The 26,450-nt window shown below is 37.7% G+C and overlaps 1 protein-coding gene across 3 annotated transcripts in view; it reads left to right on the top strand.

Moving 5' to 3' along the window:
* The window catches only part of Rspo2 (R-spondin 2), a 157,914-nt gene that overhangs the window by 54,760 nt on the left and 76,704 nt on the right, over positions 1-26,450 (top strand). For all 3 annotated transcript variants that reach the window (XM_036208437.1, XM_036208438.1, XM_036208439.1), the window contains exon 3: positions 22,244-22,432. In XM_036208437.1, coding sequence (XP_036064330.1) covers positions 22,244-22,432 — 189 coding nt within the window. The remainder of the gene's footprint in view (positions 1-22,243; positions 22,433-26,450) is intronic.

Raw genomic sequence — 26,450 nt, 5'->3', positions numbered from 1 at the left:
AGGCCATAGAGGCCCAGTGTCCTGTGCTGCTACCTTCTCCTGCAAGGGTTTTCCTGCTCATCCGTCCTCTTCCTTACCTGACATATGTCAATGGGGGCTCTTGTCTTTGCTCTCTCAGTTCATTATAGACACATTTTTAATTTTTTAAGTCCTCTCCCCCCTGGGGTCTCTCTCTGCTCTTTCCCCAGCTGTCAATTTGAATCTTAGAAGAATGAGCACTCCTGGTGGGTGCTACTACTGTGTGTCTTCTGTTTTCAGGTTCTCAAACTTATCAGCAGGATAGGGATTACTTTTTTTTTCTTTACCATTTCCATAAGGTGAGAACCTGTGTCCCCTCAGAAGGACCTACTCAGCCCCTCTTTCCAGCTCTTTCCCCCAACATCTTTATCTTGCCAAAGTAGGTAATTTGCTCTAATAGATAGCCTTCTAAGTTTACCTATGAGAACATTTATTGTTCTGAGTCTTGAGTTTCTGGTTTTAATACTCAAAGCCAAGTGTCTTACAATTCAATAAAATTAAAGGAAAGAACAGAGTTTTGTCTGTTCCAAGATTTAAAATACTGTTTGGAAACTCAAAATTTAAGCATCTGTATTACTTTCTTTGAGCAATCTTCCCTGAGCCAACAAATTCCACTTGTGTATTTGAGTGTAGAATAGACTAAGGGCTGAAAATGAAGTAAAAGGAAAAAAATACCCTCTCAGTTAATACTCCAAAACATCACATCATACATGATGTATGTGCTTTTTTAAGTAAAGAGAAATAGGAATACTATGCTATTTTATAATCTGTTCATTGAATCTTTTACATAAAAAGCCTTCTGCACATATTGACACTTCTATATATAATTAATCAGTGGCTATTTGTAGTCAATATCAGAAGCTATTAGATGTAAAACATTTTATTGATATATAATATTGTTAGCTACCCCAATGATTTAAAAGAATTCTATAATCTAAGCTGACTTTATTTGTGCATTTACCCAATTAATTATTTTTTTCAGTTAGATTCTTAAAAGTAATATTACTGGGTTAAGCAGAAATTTCAATATTGCCAAGTTCTGTTCTAGAAGATTTATACCAATTTATATTACCAGGATCGATGTTTGAAATGCCCCTTTCTTAAATTTACTTTTTTATTTTAAAAATATTTTTATTAGCTCTTTGAGAATTTCATACAGTCTCTTGTAAGTATATTCATCCCTACTTCTTCCAGATTCTACTCTCCATTCTCACCTGTGCACCCAACTTGGGCTTTTTTTTTTTTTTTTTTTTTAAAGTCCAGTTCATGTTGCCCAACTACTCTTGGCAGTAGAGCTTTCTCCATAGTGTGGTCAGCATACAAGGGATCACATAATTAAAGACAACTGACTCTTCCTCTCCCAGAAATTATCAGATGCCAATAGCTCCTCAGCTAGTGGTATGATTTCATGCCCATTAACACCCACTCCCTCCTATGCCAGGATTTTGTATGGCTTGATCTTGTATAGGCCTTGTGCATATTGTTGTAACTCCTAAGCATTCCTATGTGCTATATTCCTGTTGTGTTTGGAAAAGTGTTTCTTAAAGATATTCATCACTTCTAGCTCTTACAATTTTTTCCATCCCCTTCTCCATGAAGATTCCAGAGTCTTGTGGGGAGACATGTGATGACTGTCCCATTTAGCATTCAGCACTCCACAGACTCTTAGTTTTCTTCATATGGGCCAGTTTATTGTTTCTGTCTGTGTCAATTGATATCTACTGTGAGCAAAAGCTTCTCTGGTGAGAGTTGAGAGACAAGCAGATCTGTGAGAATAAGTCATTAGTAGTGATTTTGATTCCATATCACTTTAGCAGATTAGTAGTACTAGGCTCTCTCCAAATGCTTATAACCTATCTGTCCACAGGTTGTTGGCTTCATTAACAATGCCAGGTATAAGTTCCATCTCATGGAGTGGGCCTTATACTCAATCATAAAGTGGTTGGTTACTCCCATAACATTCATGCTGTTATTGCACCAGTAGGCATATTTTACCAGGCAGTTTTTTGGGGATTGTCCCATCATTTTAGGGTAATACATAAAAACTAACGTTTTATATATTTATATGCATATATTTTAGGGAGTTTCTAAGGAGGTAGGTTTTGATATGGCTTGTTCATCAGTCTTAGTTATCCTTCTCTTTATTACCTTCTCTATTCTCTACTCCCACCCATGGTTAAAGATTGATATTCAAGACAGATAGGGTAAATGTTTACTTAAAAAAAAAAAAAAAAACTAGACAGTACCACTGTGTTATCCAGTCTGGCCTAAAACTTATAATTCTTTGGCCTCAGTACCCAAACCAATATTTTTTTAAAAATAATCAATATTCTAAGCCTCATGTAGGATACAGATAACTCATCTTTTGTCACTAGTCAGGTTCAATACATTTCCATGTGTACCTTTCCAAGGGCTTATTTGTATGTTTTAACTTTTCAAGAAGGTCTTTGTGCTAGAATAATTTCAAATATTCTTTATACAAAAATTATTTGTTATATGATGCAACATTTCACTTGTTTTTTTCTTTTTGTGGATTTACCTTCTTTCATAATTATAACTTTGTCACATAGCATATCAAGAAACTTTTACCCTATGAAAATAGCCTTAAAAATTTGCAAACATTGTACATAGTATATTTGTTTGACATTGCTATGAAATTAAGAAACATTTACATGTGTTTATAATAGTTTCATATGTGAATCTAATTTGCTTTTTATTAATATTATTTATATGATAACATCTGTTCTTTTCATGCCAGTTCTACTAAGTTTCAGTTAAAAAGCAGTATGTTATGGATTAACATTTAATTCACACTGAGGACATTTGCCGTGGTTTATGAGATGACTCAGACACCCTTGTGAGTGACTGAGTTGAATGTCGGTGAAAGGTTGCCGATGACAGCATGAACTGTGGTGTCTTGTCCATATGGACAGTGCTCCTCAGAAGCCAGACAGCTGTTGAGTTCTGTGGGGGAGGTTGGCCGCAAGCATAACAGATAGAAATGGATTCCGTGTTAAATAGATGAATTTGTATACAAGGCCATTGCTACTCTGCTCTGACTGATAACTTAAGCAGGAATGTGGACATGCCATTTGAATCTTTGAGAATGATCAGGCAATTGAGAATTTCTGTTGAATGTATTTCTATATGGTAAAAAGTAAAACAAAAATGAGGCTTTGTGGTAGCCCAACAGTTCATGCAACATGTTAAAGAACTTATTTTCCCAGAAAGTAGCTAATTCCACTTATTGCCATGGGACGGGTGTATGTGCATAGACATTTGCCCGTGTGGATCAATATAAAGATTTTGCCTTGTACTGGACAAAAACCAAACTCATTTTAATCTGGGTTGACTGCCTTTTTCTCACCATTTGGTACACTCCTTTTGAGAATCTGTTGTTGGCAGGGCACTACAAGAGTGAAAAAGAATAAGGAGTAAGAAAAAGGTTCCCTGATGCCAAATTCTGCATCCCTGAAATGCAGTTGGAGACAGTGATTTCAAAATATTTGCAAGTGTCTGTTGACAAGACTTCTATGTAGAGGTGGACACCTAATCACATCACACTGGGTCGTAGGGGGTGGTGCAAATATTGTTTGTCCCATTTTTGGTGATGCTAAGTTTGATTACTTAGATAATGCAGATTTGGCCAAATCACTCCATTGTAAAAGGCAGCTTACATCATTAGAATTATTGGATAATCTCTTGAGTAACTTTACTCACACATACAGGCACAGACACACACAAACAGACACAGACGCCCCGCCCCTGCACATACATACACACATATCCTTTCTCTCCATTAGCATTATAATAGTAAGTTATTTTGGTTAATGAACACAAAATAGTAATCTCCATATCAGTATTAGCTTTTAAAGCATTTCAGAAGATAATTGGCCTAGACTGTAAAAATGTCAACAGCAGGACAATGAAGAGGGGAAGAATTATTTTAAATTAAATAAAAATAAATAAGTCAAAATAACGCATGCCCTTTAGTTAGTTTTTGGATAGGTGGGACATACAACATTTCAGGAATAACAGGATATAGGAAAGCAGACAGAATATTAGCATTTCATCCTTGTTCCATGACTGAAGACTAACAATAGTATTGTGACTATCTAGATCTATCTATCTATCTATCTTTCTATCTATCTATCTATCTATCTATCTGTTTTTCCACTTGCATTGCACTTCAAAGCCTGTTATTTTCAGGAAATTGATAAACTATAATATTTTTGTCTTTTTCCAATAGCACATTACATATTAATAGGTGGATTTAACTTTTATTTTTGGTAAATTTACCATAAAATTTCTCATAAGCCTCAGGGATCCTCCGTCTTGGCCTGCATTTGTTTTAGGATTATTCTGTTAATTTTCTCCTCCTGAGTATATTCTTTTGCATCTGTTCATTCAGATGTTTGAGTTCATCAGAGAACTTCCTACCAACTATGTTGCCTTCTCTAGAAGATAGTTACTTTCTTCCTTTATGTTGTTTCATATTTTGTAAATATTCTAATTCTAATGTGGAAACTTTAGCTATAAATACAAACCCGCCTTCTTGAGCTTTACAATTATAGTTCCTAAGCTTTTGAGTTTATACTTTTTTTTAAACATAATTTCTTTATTGATTCTTTGGGAATTTGACAGCATGTGTCCTAATTCTGCTCACCTCCCAGATCCCCCATATCCTTCCTTCACCCCTGCAGTAACCCCCAAAAGAAAATTTACAAAATATCAAACAAAACAAAGTAAGCCAGCAAACAAACAAAAATCCAAGAACAAAACAAAACAAAACAAACCACCCTTTCTCTATCTTTCCTACCACTCCAACACCTCTTCCTTGGGAGCCATGTGTCATATAGTATGCCCTTTTGTCCACTCAGCTTTACTAGCAAATGCTCATTGCAATGAATCACTGATCTGGTTCATGCCTCTTGTTTCTGGTACATCATTATCACTGGATCATCACCAGAACTCCTCTGGAATATCCTGAGGCCACCCCTGTCATGGAGATCCTGTGGTTATCTTTCCACAGGTCCAGACCCTTCATGAACTCCAGCAGGCCCTAGATGGGGCAGATGTTAGTGTGAGCCAATTCAAGGCCCTGCTGTGGCCCTCTGTGGTAGCAGAGCTGATCAGACCAGGCTACTGGGGCTGCTCACCCCAGGGGAATGGGTAGAGCCAGCTCCCCTCCTCTCATACCCTCAGGGGCATTTCTCCTTCACCTGTGGTGAGCGTCAGGGCCAGCTCTTTTGCTGCAGTGTCCATTGAGACACAGGGCCAGATTTCCCAGGGCCAGTGATGGGCAGGGCTGGCTCAGCATGGCTCTCTGATTTCATCACATGTGGTGACACAGGCCACAGACATCAACACAGACCCCAGCTGCAGCTGAAACACTGACTCAGACATGGCCCTCAGCATTAGCTCGTACCCAGATGACATCCTGGCTCTGGGTGGAAGTACTGACCATTCAGATCAGGATGGCTCTTTCAACAGCATGACTCAGGCCACAGGTTGAGATCCTAACCCCAGGCTTCTGTATGACATTTGGTGGCAGCATGGGCCTCAGACTTTAACACAGATCCTAGCCTTGATAGGACCATGGACCCAGCCAAGGTCCTTGGCAGCCATGGGTCTGGATGTTACCGTTGCCCCAGGTCACAGTGCAGACCACTCAGATCAGCACGATCCCAGTGCAGTGTGGCCCTCTGACACCAACATGGCGCCTCATGGCCTGTGATGGTAGCAGGAGCCTCGGATATCAACACAGATCCTGACTGCAGTAGGAACCAGACAGACATGGCCCTCAGCTGCACCTCCGTCCTGGATGTCACCATGGCATTGGGTAACAGTGTAAATCACTCAGATTTGTATGGCCCCCCCACTGCAGCATGGTCCTTGGCCACCAACATGGACTCATGGACTTGGGTGACTGACATGACCCTGGGCATCCTCATGGCCCTTGGTGGCAAGAGGAGCCATGGATGTCAGCCCAGACCCTGGCCACTATAGGGCCACAGACCTAGACATGGTCCTTGGCAGCAGCTCAACATGGTTGACACCATGATCCAGGTGGCAGCACAGGCCACCCAGATGTCTATGACCCCAGCTGCAACATGGTCTCTAGAATCCAACAAGGCCACAGGTTGTGGCCTGGACCCTGAGTCTCTGTGTAGGCCCTAGTGGCAATATAGGCCACAGACATCAACATAGACCCTGGCTGCAGTAAGACCACAGACCCAGACCCGGCTTCATCCCTGGCCTGATGTCACCATGGCACTAGGTAGTAGCATGTGCCTCTCATATCTCTATGGCCCTGGGGCACCGGCATGGACCTGGGTGGCTGATGAGACCACAGGCAACCATATGGCTTTCAGTTGCAACAGGAAGCACAGGCATCAACTCATACTCTGACTATGTAGGACCATGGACCTAGACATGGCTCTTAGCAACAGTCCAGGCCTGGACAACACCAGGGCCCTGGGTAGTAGCACAGGCCACGTGGACCAGCATGGATCCAGCAGCAGCAAAGGTTATGGCTCAGACCCCCCAACTTCTGTGTTGCCTTTGGTGGCAACATGGGCCATGGATGTTAACACAGACACTGGCCATGGACCAAGACATAGCCCTCAGCAGCAGCTCAGGCCTGGATGACATCATGGCGCCATGTGGCAGCACAGGCCACCCAGATCAGTGTGGCTCTGGTGGTAGCCCTTGGACACCTGCATAGCCATAGGTGACAGCCCAGACACTGGGCATCCTTGTGGCCCTTAGTGGTAACATGGCCTATGGATGTTCTCACAGACCCTGGTTGTAGTAGGACTGCAGAAGCCTGAGCCTGGACATCACCATGGTCCCCAGTGGCAAACAGGTCTCCCACATCAGCCTGGTCCTCACCACCTTCACTATGGCCCCAAGTGTAAAGCAGGCCTCCCTCATCTGCTTCCTCCTCACCACCTTCATTTCTTCTTTTTGCCTCTTTCCACAGCACATGAACCATTCTGCTTTTTCTCTTCCATTACCCCACCACACATTTGCTCATCATAATGGGACTCACCTGCCCAGCACTAGCCATCCACAGGTCAGTCTGGGCCTGTTGATGCCTTCCTGCCAGAGTTTGTACTTTTAGGATCACAGTTTCTCTATTTTCTTCCTAAATTTCTTTTGATAGCACTGTGATTCCATATTATCAACACCTTTCCCTTGTATTAAAGTAGCCAATCCCTTTTATTTTCCAGTTATCAGAAAATCTGAATGATAAATGGTCTGTTACAGAGGCTAGGGTTTATCAGACACACTGAACTTGTGTTGTTGTTTCCTGAATTCTTGTATATCTGATCATCTACAGATGTTAAGTGGATGATTTCCTCTTTACCTGGAAGTTCATATCTAATTGGCAAACTCTTAATTCCTGAGGACCCACTTCACATTGTCTCCAAGATGAGTTAGACTTCCTTCCTCTCTACACCAAGGTGCTTAGTGCTATGCATATACATTCTATATTAGAGCCAACCCCCAGTAGGGTAGTTTACCAGCTAAATGAAGACAATAATAGGGATCAGTCAACTAGATGTAACCCATGTCTCCCTATTGATAAGGAAAACCGGGTGGTAAATAGATAGTATCTGGAAGAACTTCATCTATCTTAAAGGAGTGGTTCTAAGTTATGTGTGATACTTGACACAATATTGCTCCTCTGAGATAAGAATTATCCAGTGGATGGAAATTTTGTAATGATGAGGATTCTGGGGGAGGAAGAGTCTGTCATCTTTGGATGTGGTCCCGATAAACTACTCATGTTTCAGTAGATGGCTTGACACCCTTGCACGTGTTTACTGGCTTCACTAGATGGCTTCAGTGAGTTTAGAAGGGTATACAAAATTGAGAGTGAAAGGTGGTAGAAGGGGCATAGGAAGAATTGGAGAGGAGGGAGTTAGGTAGAGATGTGATCAAAACATATAATCATATGGAATTCTAAAACAATGAATTTTTTGAACAGCAATTTTTTTACAGTTGTTTTACCACTTTTCCAGAAATACTTACTAATTACAGAAGGAAGCCTAGCCGCCATGAGCTTATCCAACTGATCAAAGGTAGTATCACAAACCATGTAATCCACATCATGTGCCATTCAACATGACATACAGAAGAGGACAGGACACCACTTCATCCTTTCTCCCCAGTATAGGACCCATTGGGGAAGAAAAGATATGCCCAAAGAAAACTTGCAAATAACTCTTAGAAAGTGTGATACTCAAGATAACAAGGCCCTCTAAATCAACATGAGCAAAGCTCATAGAAACTCAGAGAGACTGCGGCAGCATGCACAGGGCCTGCGCAGGTCTGCACCAGGTCCTCTGTATTTATATTTTGGTTTCCAGTTTAGTCTTTCTATGGGATTCCTGAGTGTGTGAACAGGTGGGTCTCTGATTCTTGTGCCTTCTCTTGGGCTCTTCTCCTTCTGTTGGTTTGACTTGTCCAACTTTGATGTGATAGTTTTTGTTTTATCTTATATTTTAAAAATTAATGAATGAATGAGTGAAAATCTAGCCATTAGTGTCATCTATACCAGCTGGGAGGGGGAAATCAGTTTTCTCCAATAGAGTGACACCATTCCAGGACAGTCCTCATGTTCAGGTTGAATAGTGTGTGCTTTTATTTGGTTACAGTTTGGTGTGGAGTTTTTGTTGTTGTTGTTGCCTCCCTCCTCCCTCCCTCTGTCTCTCCTTCCCTCCCTCCCTCCCTCCCTTTCTACCTCCCTCCTTCCCTCCCTCCCTTCGTGTTTTGTTTTCTTTGTTTGGTTGTTGTATTGGGTTTTTGTTTGATTTTTTGAGGAAAAACTTAAAGATGGATGGGTAGGGAAGGGAAATAGGATGTGGCAGGATTTGGGGGAGGGGAAAATATGATCAAAATACTGTTAAACTTAATAATTGTTTTAAATAAGAAAAATATAATAAAAATAAAAATATGAAAGGGCTTTATCAGATATTGAAAAAAATAGGAAAACCTGATGCAATGTATGATGTGACATGAGATTCTAACTTGAAAAAAATGATATGAAGGACTATAAGGGACATTATTAGAATAATTAATAATGACAGTGGATTAGAACATAATTCATCAAAGAAGTCCAAAAGATAAATGCTTTTGAAAATACATATTGAATCCTGAAAACTTGAAAAAGGACCTAATGTTTGCAAATATGTAAATGATTCAGAAAAAAGCTTATGAATGTTTGACTGTACATTTATGCAGTCTTGTGTATTTGTATGATTACATATGCCTATTAAAATTCATGTATAGCAATTCTTTTTGAGAATTATAAAATATTATTCACAGTTTTCCATTAATGTTTATATGGGCTACTTTTTCGTTCCAAGGTTGGAGAGAGTAGAGGCAAGACCGGTCACTAAGCAAGTTACTCCTAAGTCTGTTCTGTCCATACTTCCTCTTTGGTGTATCCTTAAAGTCCAGTTTGGGTCATTTGAATGGGTTCTGAGGCTTTTTAATTACATAGGTATGTTTTCTGTGTGACTTCAAAGGCCCCTTAGCCAGGATGGGCTCTGTCTTCAAAGACAGTGAAGAGAGTGGCCCATTTGCAGGAAATTGCATGGTTTGAGGGTGATTTTTGTTTTCTTTGAACTTGTCAAGTGGAGCTCCTTGCTTAAAAAGTGCTGGCCTTTTGCTGTTTGACCAAACAGTTAAAGACTTCTCATTTATAGTTTTGGAGATTTCTCTTTAACTTCTGCCAGAAGAAACCTGTAACTCAGTTTCCCTAATTATGCTCTTTGATGTAACAGCAGTTTTATTTGGAAGTGTTGGTGGGAGTCATTTTAACAGTTTTCATGATTTTTAATGCATTTTCTTTCTAGATGCTGTCTACATTTTGCTTAGTGGGGAAACAAAAGCCATGGCTTTTGAAGCAAAAGGTGAGGGCTAGATTCAAGCTCTGTGACCTCAGGAAGATTTCTTAATCTGTTTATTCACCCATGTGCTTAGAGATTCAGAATGATAAGCATTGTCTTCAAAAAGTAGAGCATGTGGCCTGTCTGTTGTGCCGCATGTTCTCCAGTGATGTTTCTTTCCTTTTGGCCCCTCTGTCTTGTCTTTCTTCTTTTTCTCGATCTGAATGTACAGAATCATGTTAGAGTAGTTAGATTTTATTTTGGGTCCCTGGTATGGATTACTGTGAAGTTAGCATATCCACCAATTGAAGCATATTAAAATGCTCTCATAAATAGTAAATATAGGCCACTTTGTGTTTAAAAAATTGGGAACAAGATCTTTTCAAGTCTGGAGATTTAGTATTGAATCCATCCGATGCTTGCATTCACAGGTGATTATTGCCAGTGATGACCACACAATATGGATGCACAGGGAAACACTATAGTATAAAAAGCTGAAAGTCTTAACTATTGCATTAATCTTTGTCAAACTTAAGAGTAAGTGCTTTTCATTAAAGTTCAAAATTTTACAATAGAGCTAACAAGGGTGTATTCATTAAAAACAAACAAACAAACAAACAAACAAACAAAAAACCCACCTGTGGTAAGACCTGTGGAATTTTCCACCTCTAGATCACAGGGAGTCTATAGTTGGTTTCTTTTTGTGAGTTTTATGCTTGACATCAAATAGGCCTTTTAAATTGCTTTCCTTTTATTGCTCTAAAAGTTAGGATGGTGTGAGCAGGAGGTGACAAATGCTGTGTTTTCTAGAAGTAGGTGACAAATATAGATCTATAGAATAGACTCCATGATATCCTCTTCTTCCCCTTCAAATTAATTTAATCTTGGCCTAGGTAGAAGAGAAGCTTTTACATATTAAATAGCAGTTATTATGGGCCAGACATTGACACACATGTTGCAGTGCTTAGGAAGACTGCAGTAACTGTTTTCACATAGCGTTGCTGTAAGAAGTATTTAAATATTTTATAGAATACAAATTTGGGTTTGTGAGCATTTTTTTCTATTTAAATAATTGGATGATCTCCTTGTATAAACATGGAACCATGTGAAAGTGGTGGTTTCACAATCTTCATCAATGTATATATTTAGATCTGCTCATGTTGGGGTTACCATGAGCACAACATTGTGTCTATATTTTGTCATGGGTCTTTTAAGTGTTTTGTTAAAGCTTAAGCCAAGTTTAAGTATGAGTAATTTGTACAACACAGCAGTTTCTAACTATGGCTTAGAGGGTCACACGCATTCTAACTTTATGATTTTCTTTTGGCATTAGAACAGTTTCATGGAATAAATTATTATTTTTTTCTCGTGGGTTCCAGCAGGTGGCTTATTTTATAAAGCATGCAATAGGATTCTTCCTTTGTTTTGAAAAGGACCATTTTCCAGACTACTTCTTTGAAAAAATGAGCAGCACCAACCCCGCCTATTTGTTTCTTTAGTTAATAATTAATGCTATGGGTATTCACAGCTAAAGAGATTATGATGTTGGTGGCCTGTTTTTTCTTTTTCCTTGTGTGTGTGTGTACCCACCCCCCACCCCCCCACAAGCTTTAATAGTTTAGTTTGGAGTAAGTGTGTTCTTATCCTTCATGGCACATTTTTCATTATGTATCAGAATTAACAGCTTTTGTGTAAGGTAGCAAAGAAAAATAAAGCTTCTTAAGGCTTGGACTCCTAAATTGAGTTTTAGTTACAGAAGATATTTAAATATTTGTGGGTACTGTAAATATTGAATTGAGAGGTTTTATTGTGCTCTAAGGATGGTTGTCCCCTCATGTCTTTTAACTTGAATTTTGATATTAACTTCTTGAAAAATGTTTCTGAAGTATTTCTTCTTGATTTATTTTAATGGCTTGTATTCATTATACACAGTGTTGGGTTTCATACGGACATTTCCTTTCAAGTATATCATGTATTCTTGTCATGGTCACTTCCTTCCAATCCCTTCCTTTGGTAAGCCCCCTCAATTTCACTTCTATTGCTATGATAAAATATCCCAACAAAAGGCAACTTAGGAAAGAAGAGTGAAAAGAGTTTATTTCAGTTTGCAGTTCTAGAACACAGTCCATCATGGTAGGGAAGTTAAAGCAGGAACTTCAAAAAGCTAGTCACATCGCATTGTATCCATAGCCAAGAGCCAAGAATAATGAATCCATATATGCTCACTTGCTTGCTTGCTCACTCAATGTTTTCACTGCTTTAGAGCTCAGATTCCCCTGTCTAGGGAATGGTACCGCCTGCAGTGAGCTGGGTCTTGATTCATTGGTTGACAATCTTAAGGCAATCTTAAGTGGACATGCCTGCAGTGCCACCCAATGCAGATAATGCCACAATGAATGTGTATTTCCAGATGATTCTAGGTTGTGCCAAGTTGGCAATTAAAACTAACTTGTAGTCGAAAGTTTTCTCCAGTCCTGACTGGCCTCATGGTCCTTCAGACGCTTATAAAATAATCACAAAGAGGCTTAATAATTATTTACTAAGTGTATGGCTATGACAAGCCTCTTGCTAGCTAGCTCTTATATCTTAAATTAATCCATTTCCATTAATCTGTGTTTTGCCATGAGTTCAATGGCTTACCGGCTTGCTGGCATGTTGTTCCTTGGGCAGCAGGCTGGTGCCTCTCTAGACTCCACCTTTCTCCTTGGATTTCCCACCTGCCTCCAAGCTTCCTTGCCATAGACCAGAGCAGGTTATTTATTAACCAATGGGGACTACATTTGTTCACAGCATACAAAAAGAAATCCTCCAGCACTAACTGTTGTAAATGTGTATGTGTATGCACACAGAATGTCTTTATATATCTATAGATGAATTCCAGGTTCCACAAATGAGAGAAATATGCAATATTTATGTTTTTGCATCTGGTTTAATTTTGGCTTAATATGATCTCCAGCTGCATACATTTTAAAACAAATGGCACAATTTTATTTTTTTTATGTTGTGTTTATACTGTGTTTTATTTACCTGTTATTCTGTTTATGGACACTTGCATTTCTAAATCCTGTTTGCTTCAAGTGAGTACATACATACTAATTGTGGTCTTTATTCTGGGGAAGCTGCAATATAAATGAATGGTGCTGAGTTCATGAGTGCATAAATCTGTCAAAGCACTTATTTCAGCTTCTCTGAAATTTTGATTCTTGAGGATCAGGATCTAATTGGTACAGATGAAGTACTTGAAGAGCTGTGTGTTCTTAACCATGTTTTTTTTTGGGGTTTTTTTTTTTTTTTGCATGCTCGTTTGCATTTCTGGGGCTCCTGATACAATATAGGCTGTGCTCCTTTGCTTCAGGTTGTTTTATATTTTTCAAAAAATACATCGAAGGAATGTTGCTGTTTCCTAAGTTGGAATGGGTTGGACCAAAGTTACGTATGCTCTGACAAAGGTTGGCATAGTTTTTCCATCTCTTCCAGTCTTGGAGCTTGTCCTGAATGTTAATGAAGTCTGTTAGTTGTAAAGTTAGAAGGAGAATGTGTTTATCACATTCTGGCAGGTCTGTTCTACCCTTAAACAGAGCCATGTAAGACAGCATCTTCAATTTGCCCCATTGTCTTCCCTAGACTTGCAGTTACTGAGTGCTCTGAGCTTCTCTGGGACATCTTAGCTGACTTGCACTGAAGCATTAGTAACATATGCTTCCTGAAGACCTTCTGTTTCCCAGAGGTGTATAAAAACATCTTCTGCAATGAACAGCCCCCTGGACATAGTTAATCATGGTCATAAATGTTCTTCTGCAGTGCCAATTTATGAAGCTTATATCTGGAATAGTGCTGGTGCTGGAGAGTGATTAGGGTCCTATAGTTGGAGTAATTTATGTTTTGGAAGATATTAGCACTTCATGTGTTTAAACAGATTTGTATCTCTTAAATCCTTTCATAATTTAAAATCTACCTTCTTCTAGTGTTAAATTTTTCTACAGTGACATACATTTTGTTACAAGCAAAATGATATAATTTAAGGCCTTAATTCTGCTGTAATTAAGAATATTGATTTCTGAGAAGGGTGTGGTAGCACATGCCCATAACTTAGCACTTAGGGAGATAGAGTCAGGTGTCAAGCCTAGGCTATAGAGTGAAGTGATCTCAAAATGCTAAAATCAAAACAAACAAAAAATAGAAAAAGCATTCATTTCTATAAAAAGTTCCATATTTTAAAGGCTTATACATTTCAGAAATACTATTTTCTGAATGAATACTTCTAGAAATAAGCACAATGCAAGCTTTAATTAATAACTGACATAGTTTAAGTAGATAAAATAGATTTATCAAACAATACCATTTCTGGCTTACCAATGGACATTGATTTCTCAAAGCTAATAAATACTTGGGTGTGAAGTCACAGCTTTGTAAATGTTATTTATTTAACTCTTTTTGTTGTTGCCTTGTTTTTCCTTTATTTATTTATTGTAATTAAAGTGGATTGTTTTTCATACAATTTATTCTGATTTTAATTTTCTCTTCCCCTGACTCCTCCCAGATCTTTGCTACCTCCCCACCAGCCCAAATAAATATATACCCCTTATTTTTCTCTCTCATTAGAAAACAAGCAGGCATCAAAAATAATTAAATAAAAAAGATAAAAGAAAACTAAAAAAAACTAGAATAGGACAAAACAAACAAGCAAATAAACAAAAAAGAGCCAAAGAAAAGTGCAATAAATACATATAGATGAATAGACACACACACATTTTCATACATAGGAATCTCATAAAAACCAGAAACCACAATATATAAGCAGAAGAATTGTTAAGGCTAAAAATAAATAAATAAATTAAGAAAAAAAAGTTCAGATAAAGTATTATGAGAAAAACAAAACAAAATGGAACAAAAACCCTCCAAAAATACCACTGATTTCATTTTGTGTTGACCATTTACTGCCGGGCATGGGGCCTGCCCTTAAGTGTGGTTTGTGTGCCCAGTGAGACTCCGTTAGAGAAAACTTGTTGTTCCTTTGCTGGTGGTTATCAGTTGGAGTAAGTGGGTTGTGTCCTCTTCTCCATTCAGCACTGGGACCCATCGGGTGTAAGCCTAATTTTAAAAGATATTGTTGAAGGACTTGTGAGAAAGAAGCAGAAATCCTGAGAAAATACTGTTTCCCTCTAGAGAAGTGCTCCTCAGTCTGGGAGTGGAGACTCCCAGGTTGAATGACCCTTTCACCAGGGTCACATATCAGATATCCTTCATATCAGATAATTCTTTACCTTATTATTCATAACAGTAACAAAATAACAGTTACAAAGTAGCAACAAAATAATTGTATGGTTGGGGTCACCACAACATGAGGAATGGTGTTAAATGGTTCAAGCATTAGAAAGGCTGAGAACCACTGCTGTAGAAGTTCAAAAATCTTAGAAGCTTTTGCACAAGATTTTCCCCTTGATTATTCAATTTCTTCTATATGAAATTTATGTTTATTTTATCTTCTAGAATGATAGTGGATGGCATTTAGTACTGTATATCTAAATTTTAATACATTTCAGAGTTCAACTATTTTAAATATAGGCTTATGTGATTCTAATGTAAACATCCAGTATTAAAATTTGTTTCTGTATTAATAATTGCATCCCATGTTTTATGTTGAAATGCTTTGAAAATACTGAGTTTCATGTAAAATAGCAAAGTGTCCAGATAGGAAGTATTTATTTAAATCAAATCTTAGGTGACTCACGGCCTTGCTACTCTCCACAGTTGCTGGCTTTTCATAGCACTGTTGTCAAGCTCATGTGCACAAATTAAGTTGTATTGGATTTCATGCAAATTGTTGGGGCCACAGATTTATTTTTAAGATACACCTTGAATTTGTGACTGGGTATGCACATTAGCAATTTTATGCTTAACTGCATAAGTCACATGGACTGTTTAGTTTAAAAATTTGCGTAGCTGATAATATTACTTAATCAGCAAATAAGAAGTGAGGTTGAAGTATCAACAGGCTGTTATTGAGTTCCCTCATTTTCTAAAGAGATATCCTCCCCTTGTCAAGATAGGGGTGCCTTTGCCTAGAAGGAATTTGGACCTCTTCTTGTTTGGCAGGAGCTAACTCCAGAAATAGGGGTGCATTTTAAAAAAGTGTCAGGAATATATTGGAAACAGATGGCTACTCAACACCTACATATGAGATGAAAATATGGATAACTAGCAATATTTAACACATGGTCAAGGTTAATAAAGGCCAGACTTAGTTTACAATTTTAAAAGAACCCAATTGGATAGACGGAATTATGAACAAGGTCTAACTCTGCTGCCTTTTCTCATGATACAAGTAGTAGGAATGTGGTGTTGCTCCTTGGTCCAAATGTAGCATCACCATTGCCCTTTCCAGTATTCTCCATGTTTCATGCGATGAGTTTTATCTTTGCAGTCTTGGGTGGGTCTAGATTTGGACACATGTTTTGGTTGGAAGTATGAGGCTCTGGATCTCAGCAGGCTTCGAGGTTGGAGAAGTTGAAGCTTACAGAAAAAAAACAAATAAACATGGTCATCAAAGCAGGGAATTAAGAACTGTTTATCCACCTGCACACTTGAATTAAATCTCACAGCAATAGGCAGAGCCATTTGACTTCTGACCTTGATAAAATAGTCATGTCTAAGTATCTGTTTTGCCTGTGTTTGGATACAGAGTTAGGATAGTTACCATATAGAATAGGTGGAAATGTTCTGGTTGAATTTGTTCCTGAGGTGTTTGATTTATAATGCAGAGAAGTTGGAATGAAGGGCAATTGAACTGAAAATCTATTTGGGGATTGGGGCAAGAAGCTGCAACTGATTTTTGGTCTTGTCCTTTGGTACTGAGCAAGACTGAAAGAACTGTTAACAGAACACTTAGGGTTGGGTGTGGCACATCACTCCTGCTTTAAGAGAATTCCTTCTCGGTCAGGTTATAAAGATAGCAAAGATATAGACTATCGTAAGGATTCCATAATTCATTTTTATTGTTTAAGTCTGTCATGGTTCAAGTAACCAAAGCAATGTGTCCTAACAGTTTTAAGAATACCTTTTAAAAAATAAATGCAGGACAAAATTTGTTGACTCTGAAATTCTTGTGGTCAAGATGAAAGTAGCCTCCTGATACATAAATACAAAACAAAAAAGCCTTTAATTAGTGTTGATTCCCTTGGTGCTGTAATTCCCTTTCCTCTGTACTTCTTACTATGAAGTATGCTTTGTGATGATAAAGTGCACTTGGTTTGAACTTTGAACTCAAAGCAAGTATAACTTCCCTTGAGTTGTGATCGCCGTGGGTTAGAAAACCTCCTGAAACATTCTTACATGAGGACAAACCTTTCAAATTCTCCTCTATCTTCCAAACTAACTTTGAGATCTGAATAACCTTTTTTGAATCTGTAATTAACTTCAACAGCAGAAGATAGGCATCACACTCCTTGCATGGGTTGCAGAGGACTTTGTGCTGAGCTCTGGAGGCGGCCTCTGCCAGCAGCTCCTTTTCCTGTGTTAGTCTCCTAGTGGTGCACACCAGAGTTCTTAAATGCTAGTCCACAAGGTGCTGTGCTCTAGGTGGATACCATACTTGGGACACTCTGAAAATCAGACAGCTGGCTTTCCCAGCCAATTTTTCTACGCCATGACAGCTTCTACATTCCATTTCTCTTTCTGTTCCCCAGCTATATGGGACTTTATTACCCCGAGTTTTTCTTTATTACATGGAAATGTTCAACTGGATCAAAGTTTGCCAAAACTCATACTTGCTCAGGACACTAAGAACAATATTAGAACAAATCCTTTTCCAAAGGCAATGAGGAATGTAGAGAAGCTATGTGGACCTGCTTTATGAAAAGAAATAATTTCCAGCAGAAATACTATAGAGTTTATATAAGTGGTAAAATTAACTTAACAATATAATACAGAGTGAAGCAAGAAAATAGTCAGCCCATAGTTGGGCTCCATAAGTGTTCAAAAGAGAAATAATAAAGGCACAAGTGAAGAGATTAGTGGTACTCTGAAGAGTAGAATAAGTGTGTAGCAGAGGTTGTAAGATTATCGTAGAAGTGAGAGAAGGAAGACAACCATGGCAACCCAAGCTTTTGGAGTTAGTAAAGGTAAAGAGAGTATGTTGATTGGATGTAGCTCATATTAATTTTTCTTCAGGAGAATTCCTCATATGGAGGTTATAAAGATATGTAAGATATGGATGAAGAGAAGTATTTCCTAATATTGTTCATTGTTTAAGTCCATCAAAGTTCAGAAACTACAAAGGAGGTTTTAAGTAGAAAGGTAGAAATGATTGTGGGCTTCAGAAGGAGTATTCTTAAAGATAACTGAATGAAGTTTGGGATAAGTAGAGGCAGCAGGAAGTCTCAATAACACCTCCAAGTTGTTGGATTTCACAGGATAGGCAGCTGGGCCCTGGGTTGGCCTTAGTTTTCAGATCCATTCTGGTCTCCTCCCATGGAGATGACTCCTTCTCCAGGTGTTCAGATTAAAGGCATCCTTGTTCCAAGATCTTGATTAGGAGCTTGTTTTCACTAACTCCTCAGCGGATGGTAGCTCAGTTTCTGGTTTTTATTACAATTGCGGCCCACCGCTCCACCTGCCTGCCTCTGCCTGTGGTGGTAGATTTAAGTGCTAGTCCTTAAAATGAAGCAGCAGGTAAAACGGTAAAACTGCTTCCAGAAAATAGTATTACAGGTGCTGATCTGGATGACTGCTTTGGAATGCTTATACAGCTTTTTAACCTAAAGAGAGACATTATGGCCCATCATATGTAATATGATCATATTTATGAAAAATTATGAATCATATTGAATGTCTTTATATGAATATGGAAGAACATCTAGAAAAGCATTCACCCAATTTTATTACTTATAGCTAAAAAGATTTTTTTCAGATTAATTGTTTCTTTCACCCAACCTATGATTGGTTTTTATAGTACCAGATTTACAGAATTAAGGCTGTAAATTTAAAATTATTTGAAATACATAGTTTTGTAAGCAAAAAGAATGTCCTTGGGACAGATGTCTGGGAGCCCAGGTGATAGGAGGGAATCTTATGGAACTAAAACCTGGACAGATCTGCCACAGTTATTAATGTATTGGAACGTGGGTCATTCAACATAAAGGAATGGTCTGGGGTACACTGGGTACAGTGTTCTGTGTTGTGTATCTGCCCATATGAATATATATTACGTAGTATTGCAATAAAGATTATATGTTCAGCAAAAAGGAACATACTCAAGGGTAAAAGATTCAATACCAGATTATGTCATTTCCAAATTTTATACCATGTGTACAGAGAATCTTCTGTATTTTTTTAAGTTACTATTTTTTAATTATGAATAACAAACTTAATGAGGATGTATTGGATTTTAGGTCCTATTTCTATACCTAATCCTATCCCCACCTTATTTCCTAAATAGAATATTTCTGTTATTTATTTAAAAAGCATAGAAAAGCTAGGCATACCCTTTTAATTCTAGCACTTGGGAGGTAGAGGTAGGTGAATGTGTGAGTTCCAGGCCAGCCAGGGCTATATAATGAGATCCTATGTCCTCATACATTAAAACTGGGAGGAGTAGAGGGAGGGAAAACCATAATCAGGATGTATTATGTGAGAAAAAAACTATTTTCAATAAAAGGAAAAAGTTTACAAGCAAATAAGGTAAGAATATCTTACAGGTGAACATTCTAATTCCTAGAATCTTGAAAGGAGATGGAATCTTAAGTATTTGTATCATAAAGTTTTTGTATATCCTTTTAATATGTATTATAATTTACATATGAATATTGCACATTAGTTAGGATGCAAAATATATGTTATATAGTCATTAATTTTGTAAATATACAGCTGTATTATTATATATTATATATATTATATTACATATATCCCCTGAAGGTGGAGAATAATAATATAACCTTATAGTGGGCTGCTGTTCCTGCTAAATTCGTGTCCACCTAGGGCTTTAGAATGTGACTTTAGTTGGAAATAAGGTTATGGCAGATGTGAGAGATATGGAAAATAAACCTATCATGTGAGATTATAAATGCAGGAGAGTATCTACAGGAAGCAGAATAAAGGCATGGAGGTATTGGAGCAGCCAGCGAGGAGAAGACTTAAGTCAGAGACTAGTTTACCCAACCAGGAAGTGCTTGGGGCCACCAGCAGCAGGGAAAAGGAAGGAAGGACTGTCCCAGGAATTCAGAAGTGCACTCTGCTCCTGCTTCATATCAGGGCCTCCATCTTCACCGCATGGAATGGGTTCCTGTCACCTAAACCACGTTGTGGTATCTGTCACAGTGCTCCATAGAAACTAACTCTAGAAATATAACTACTTCTAGGTCAGCAGTCCACCTTCAGAGGCTCATATGGTGTTCTTATTTCTACTCCATAGAGCATCTTTTTGCATCTTCCAGAACATTCCTTTTTTCCTGAGTGTCTTGATTCTTTCATCAACATACAGTATATTCATTTTGTTCCTGTTAATGGTTGTGTTTTGAGAATTTTTGTGATCTAAAATCCTGTCTTCATTATAGGTTTTATTTAATATGTTCTTTGACAGTTTGATACTTGTATATGATGCCTTCTGATTATTCTTCCCCTCCCCAACTGTTTCTGTCTCTCTTTTACTTGCCTTTTCTACAAATCTCTAAGGTTTTGTTTTTTATTGTTGAGTTAAATTCATGGTGTGAACATCCCACAGTGTGTCCATTTCATTCTTGTCTATCTGGGTTCTATTTTCCTGCTAATACTATATAAATTTATTTTTTCTTTTTATTGGTTTAGTAATTCCATGCCTTACACTATTTTGGTCAATACCTTAAAATTATAGCAAATACATTTTAACTTAAAATTGAATTTGTTGGTATTTCTAATTGATAATGGAGAAACATAGAAGGTTTAATTTTGGATTTTCTTCAAGTCTTGTGTTAATGTTAAATTAAATATTTGTTTTTAAGCTCTGAAAATGAAAATATATTTTTCTTATACTCTTAAAATTTAAATGTTTCTTTTTTCAGGGTAAGGATATTTGTTTATATTTCTATGTGCACAAAGCATAGACTACTTTTGAATAGTTGGTTTTTTTTTTTTTTTTTTTTTTGAGAATTTCATACATGACCACTGCATCTGTATAACTCTTGCCCTTACTTTCTACGCTCTAGTTCCTCTTATGGCAAGAAGTCCACAGAGTCTGTTTAAAGGGCAGAGGAATTTATTAAGGGGAAAACTCACTGTACAGAACAGGATAGTCACAGGTACATGGAACACTGTTCCGGCTGCCTGAGTCAGTCCCTTATCTCAAACCATGAGGAAGCGAGAGAGGAGACAGCCTACATGCATCTTAGGACTTAAGGGTGGCCAAGGGCCATGCCTCAGGGGCATATTCTTCATAGTCATAGGCAGGTGGAGCAGTGATCTGCATCTTTAGGGGCGGTGCTTCAAGATCATAGCTAGAGCAGCTACCCACTACAGCCTCTTGTGTCCGTCTTCCCAAGCTCACAATCTCTTCTTTAATTATTATTGCTAATGTACATTCATGTGGTGTATATGTACCCAGATATATTTATGTGTTAACATATATTTAGATATCAACTGATATTTATATGTTAACATATATAAATAAATACATTAGCTTCAGCATCCATTTAGCTTTGTTCATATGTGTCTAGGGCTGACTCTTGGAATTGGGCAACCTGTATGGGACTTTTTTCCCCTGGAGGCAGCTGAATTTTGCTCTCTCAGCACCTGCTGACTGTCTACATCACTTATCTAGGGGTGGGGCTATGTGGAATTTCTTCTGTCTACAATGGTATGTCACCTGGTGTCATGATGCTGGTTTTATTCAGGCAACCATATTGTTCAGAATTCATTGATGAATTGTCTCTGTCATATATAGGGGATATGATCCACCAGCAGGCATCTTTGGCCTTTGTCTCTTAGAATATGTCCTCTCTTTCATGATTTTCCCTGAGCCTTAAGTATAGGGGTTGCATTGTAGATGTATCAATTTAAGTTTCTCACTCCACAGCCACTTAGTCTCCACATTTTGACCAGTTCTAGATTTCTTTAATAGTCTTCAGCTGTTTCAGAAAGAAGTTTCTTTGAGAAGGGGTGAGAGCTGTATGAATCTGTAGGTATAAGGATGAGTGTTTAGAAAATAGTTAGAAATTATATTGGTTTAGAAAGCTGGCAGTAGCGGGTTCACCTCTTGCGTCTATAACCCCAGACTTCTTTCATTCATAATTGTATAGGGACCAAAAGTCTAACAAAATTCATATTTAAATATTTTTGTTTTTTCTCTGTTACAGCTAGTTATGTATCAAATCCCATTTGCAAGGGTTGTTTGTCTTGTTCAAAGGACAATGGGTGCAGCCGATGCCAGCAGAAATTGTTCTTCTTCCTTCGAAGAGAAGGGATGCGCCAGTATGGAGAGTGCCTGCATTCCTGCCCATCAGGGTACTATGGGCACCGAGCTCCAGATATGAACAGATGTGCAAGTGAGTATTTGACTTTTGTCCATCCTGTTTTATTGGATATGCAATTAGGTTATTTTAGGGAAAATATATTTGTAACAATCTATAGATACAAAACTAAAACTTCCAATAATGAATGGGTTGGGATAAGACAACTTTACTTTGTATTTTATGTAGATGTGTATCATATAGTCACACACATTCTTTTCAGTTATTTAGATGAACCATTTTTCATTACATTGGCCTAAAATAATGCTTGCTAGGTAGAACTTTGTATGGAGAAATTACTGCTTGCAAACAAAACAACCAACCAAAAAATTTACAAAAAATTTCCATACACCTGGGAAATAATCTTTGATTTTTACCTTAATTTTATAGTCCTTTTTGTTTTTTATTTTAGATTTGTAATTCCTGCATTTGTTTGATCTACAACTAAATATAAATACACACATATACTTATTTAAAGCATCATTACTGATGCAATTATGGTATTTAGTGTTTTTTTTCTTTCAAATGCATTCTAGTAGCTGGGTGAATAGTTTGTACCAATTGCCAAGTTAGAATTACGTAGGCTTAGATGAAGATTGGATAGACTATTGTTTCATGAAATTGTTTGTACTATTAGAAGGCATAACTCACAACAAGTACCAATAGTTTGATGGAGTCTTTAAGTATATTTTAAGTCTTTAAGGTGTGTGATGTGATGAACCATAGGACAGTAGGTCCACCTGGAAGCAGTTTTCTGTTCTTACTGCCTCAGATCACCTGAGTGGTATTTGAGTATCTGGTTATTCTGTGACTTTTTTTTCTTTTCTTTTTTTTTTTTTTTTTTTTTTTTTTTTTTTTACATTTACTCACTCTTTTCAGGGTGTAATGTGATAAATCTGGAAGTGGATAACTTGAAACATTCTAAATTCTATAGTTAGCATGGTATGAATTATGTGGGGGCAACAGTCAGGCTGTACAATGTCCTACCCAACCTGACATATTAGTGACTGAAAAGTGATGTTGTTAGTATCTGTTTGAGGCTATACACCATAATTCAGGATGTTCTTTGACAAACGGATGTAAACCATTATCTCTGGAGGATTTTCTGCTGTGTTAGCAGGTTCCCTCAACTCCAGACAAGGGTTAACATGCACAGTTGACCATGCTGCCTTTTTTTTTTTCTAAGAAATGGAGAGTAATGATTATAAATCAGGTTTTGGAAAGAGAATTTACATGTGAGAGGGGACATGATATGGTTTTACTTATTGTAAGTGAAGGCAGTCAATGCTGGAGACTACTGACCTAGAGGAAATCATTACTTCTATGGTACAAGTGGGAAGTGCCTATCAGCAAAACTTTGTGAAACAAAGTGAAAGTAGAAAAATATTTACTTTGTTGTCCATGACATGAGATCATTAGGGTGCTTCCATGGTATTGTCTTGTTTTCAGTCTTTGCCTATGCTGTGCTAATTTTTGTATAGCATCTAGAGGATGAGAATAATATAAATTACAAAACTGGTTAGAGACAGAATTTGAGATTATAGCCACTTTTCACTGAGATTACTTCTTGATCACAAATGATTTAAACTTTAAGAAACAGTAGCTTGGAAAATCCTGTAAATGAAATTTGCCTTTTCATACTGCTGTTTTGGGAACAGTAATGATGCAGGCATAAAGTGGTTATCTTCCAAATGAGCTCTATATGTTGGTTGAAGTTGGCTTCTTGGGATGTACCATGTGAAGTCTGTAAAATTTCTACATGCTCATGTGATTCACTTGAGTAGCTTACTGAAGTTTGCCACGAGCATACAAACAGGTATTATAAACTTCTGTTGTGCCTGACATTATGCTGCATGATGTTCCTGTCATATTTTCTCTTTCTCAATTTGTTAGTAAATTTATTTACACAAAAGCTCCAGGTTTATGTTGTTATACATTCCTTATTTAGAAAGTGTAGAAATGCATTTTAATACAATGCAACTGCAAACCCAAAGGTAAAACATTTTCCAAAGATCTCAAAAGCAAACACTTGACTTCTGTCCTTGAGAGCGTGTTTCTCTGCAGTTTGTCTTCCCCTGCTAACAAACGTGTTGTATTTGCGACTTAATTTTTTCATGCTTTTTAACATAGCTGTAAATGCTTTTCTGGGATTGATGTACAGTATTTAGCTAATTACCTATTAGAAACTCACTTTGAGTCTTTACCAATCACAAGTAGTTTGAGGGATATTTGTTTAAAAATGCTTCTTTTCCCCATTTCCATACATAATTTTATCTGATTCATCTTTGTAAGATGTACTTCTAGCTATAATACACATTTTGAAATCTTTGGGAACATATTGCCCTGGTCCTGTGGAAATTTGTATAATGTATGTACAGGTGCCAGTTCATACCTCAACTAACAAGACATTTTCTCCTGGTACCTACCTAGGTATTAATGAAAATATGTGTAACGTGGTATTCTTGTTTTAATAGGCTTTTATTGCAAATGAAGCTACACATTTATTATTACTATGAATACTGGCACATGGTATATTTACCAGAAAATGTAAATTCTTCTTTTTCTATTTTAAATTTAAAAAAAAATTAAGTGAAATATCGTATTCAAATCAAACTTGATAAAGAGTAAACATAGATTTACCCCAAAGAGGAGTGGCACTGGTAACCATGGAAACCAAAAGGGATGTTACCAGGCTCAGTCACAGTTCTCATTCAGTACTCTCTTCACTCATCCTAACCACCATTCTGTGTGTAACAAACACACAGCCGCATTGAGGTTAGAATCTTCTGCTTTAGTTACACCCATAGATAATCAAGTTGACTGTATGTCACATAAACACTGCTTGTTGTTCAGCTCCTGTCCTGTTCCAACATCTCTGATAGATACATTTTTTCTTCTCAATTGTTTAGTAAATATCACAAAGCAGGTTGAATATTTCTATTTGCTGGATGGATTGACCTAAACTGGTTAGAATACCCTTTCAAAATGTAAAGGTGAGGTGTAGCAATGAAAGGACTGGTATATATTATAAGTGTTTCCTGTATTTTTAGGATTGAACATTATGAGTAGAAAAGAAGATGAAAATATTAAGAAACTATCACCCACCCATAAATATAAGTGGTTAGGTACAGTTTTATTATATAGTAAGGAGTTATTCTGGGTAAGTTGACTGAGACTACACTATGACAGGATTGCTTTAGATAGGGTTTCCCTGTAGCCCAGGCTAGCCTGGAATTCATTGTATAACCTGGACTCACTTTTGACATTGTGGTAGGTCCTCCTACCTTTACTTATAGCTGCTACCAATGCAGATGTTACAGGTGAAATAACAAATTGATCCAATTTAAGCAGCTCTTGGAAACCACTCACAGTCTATGTAGGATTTTTAGTAAGAAAGTGACAAACTTAAATTTCAGAAACATTTTCATTTTGGCAGTATGAGGGTGAGCTAACACAGGGTCAACAGTGAAGGTAACAAGATCAGTGACAGAGGCCGAGAGAGTGGAGGGGCAGCAGGCTCCTCAGTTTTCACCTGGCCCGATTGTTTGGAATTTCACTCTTCCTTATCTGAACATTCATTTTCCACCTTTGTCTTGGCCATAGTAACTTCGGTTGCTGTGCTGTGATAAGCCACCATGACCAAGGCAATGTAAAGAAGAAAGAGTTTATTGGAGGCTTGCTTAACGGTTTCAGAGGATGAGTGCACATGAACATCATGGTAGGGAGGCTGGCGACAGACAGGTGTTGAAATTTGCCATTGAACAGGGACACTCAGAGGTGCAGAAGCCCACTCAAAGATATGCAGTATGAAGCAGAAGCAGCGATGGACTCTAGGATTGTCTCTGATCCTACTGCCCATGTTTGCTTAACTACAGATGCAATTTGGAGAAAACAGTAACGGAGGAATTACACCACTGACTAGGCTTTGAAAATGGTGAGTGGGACAGCTAATTCTTCATCCCTCCCCCCATTCTTAATTAGCTCTTGGAGAATTTTGTACAATCTATTTTTAACACACTCAAACCAAACAACACTTCTCCAAGATCCACCCTCT

The sequence above is a fragment of the Onychomys torridus genome, chromosome 16 (assembly GCF_903995425.1).
Source record: "Onychomys torridus chromosome 16, mOncTor1.1, whole genome shotgun sequence".
NCBI classification, from domain to species: domain Eukaryota; kingdom Metazoa; phylum Chordata; class Mammalia; order Rodentia; family Cricetidae; genus Onychomys; species Onychomys torridus.
The sequence above is the reverse complement of the archived record's forward strand: the minus strand, read 5'-3'. Positions and strand labels throughout refer to the sequence as shown.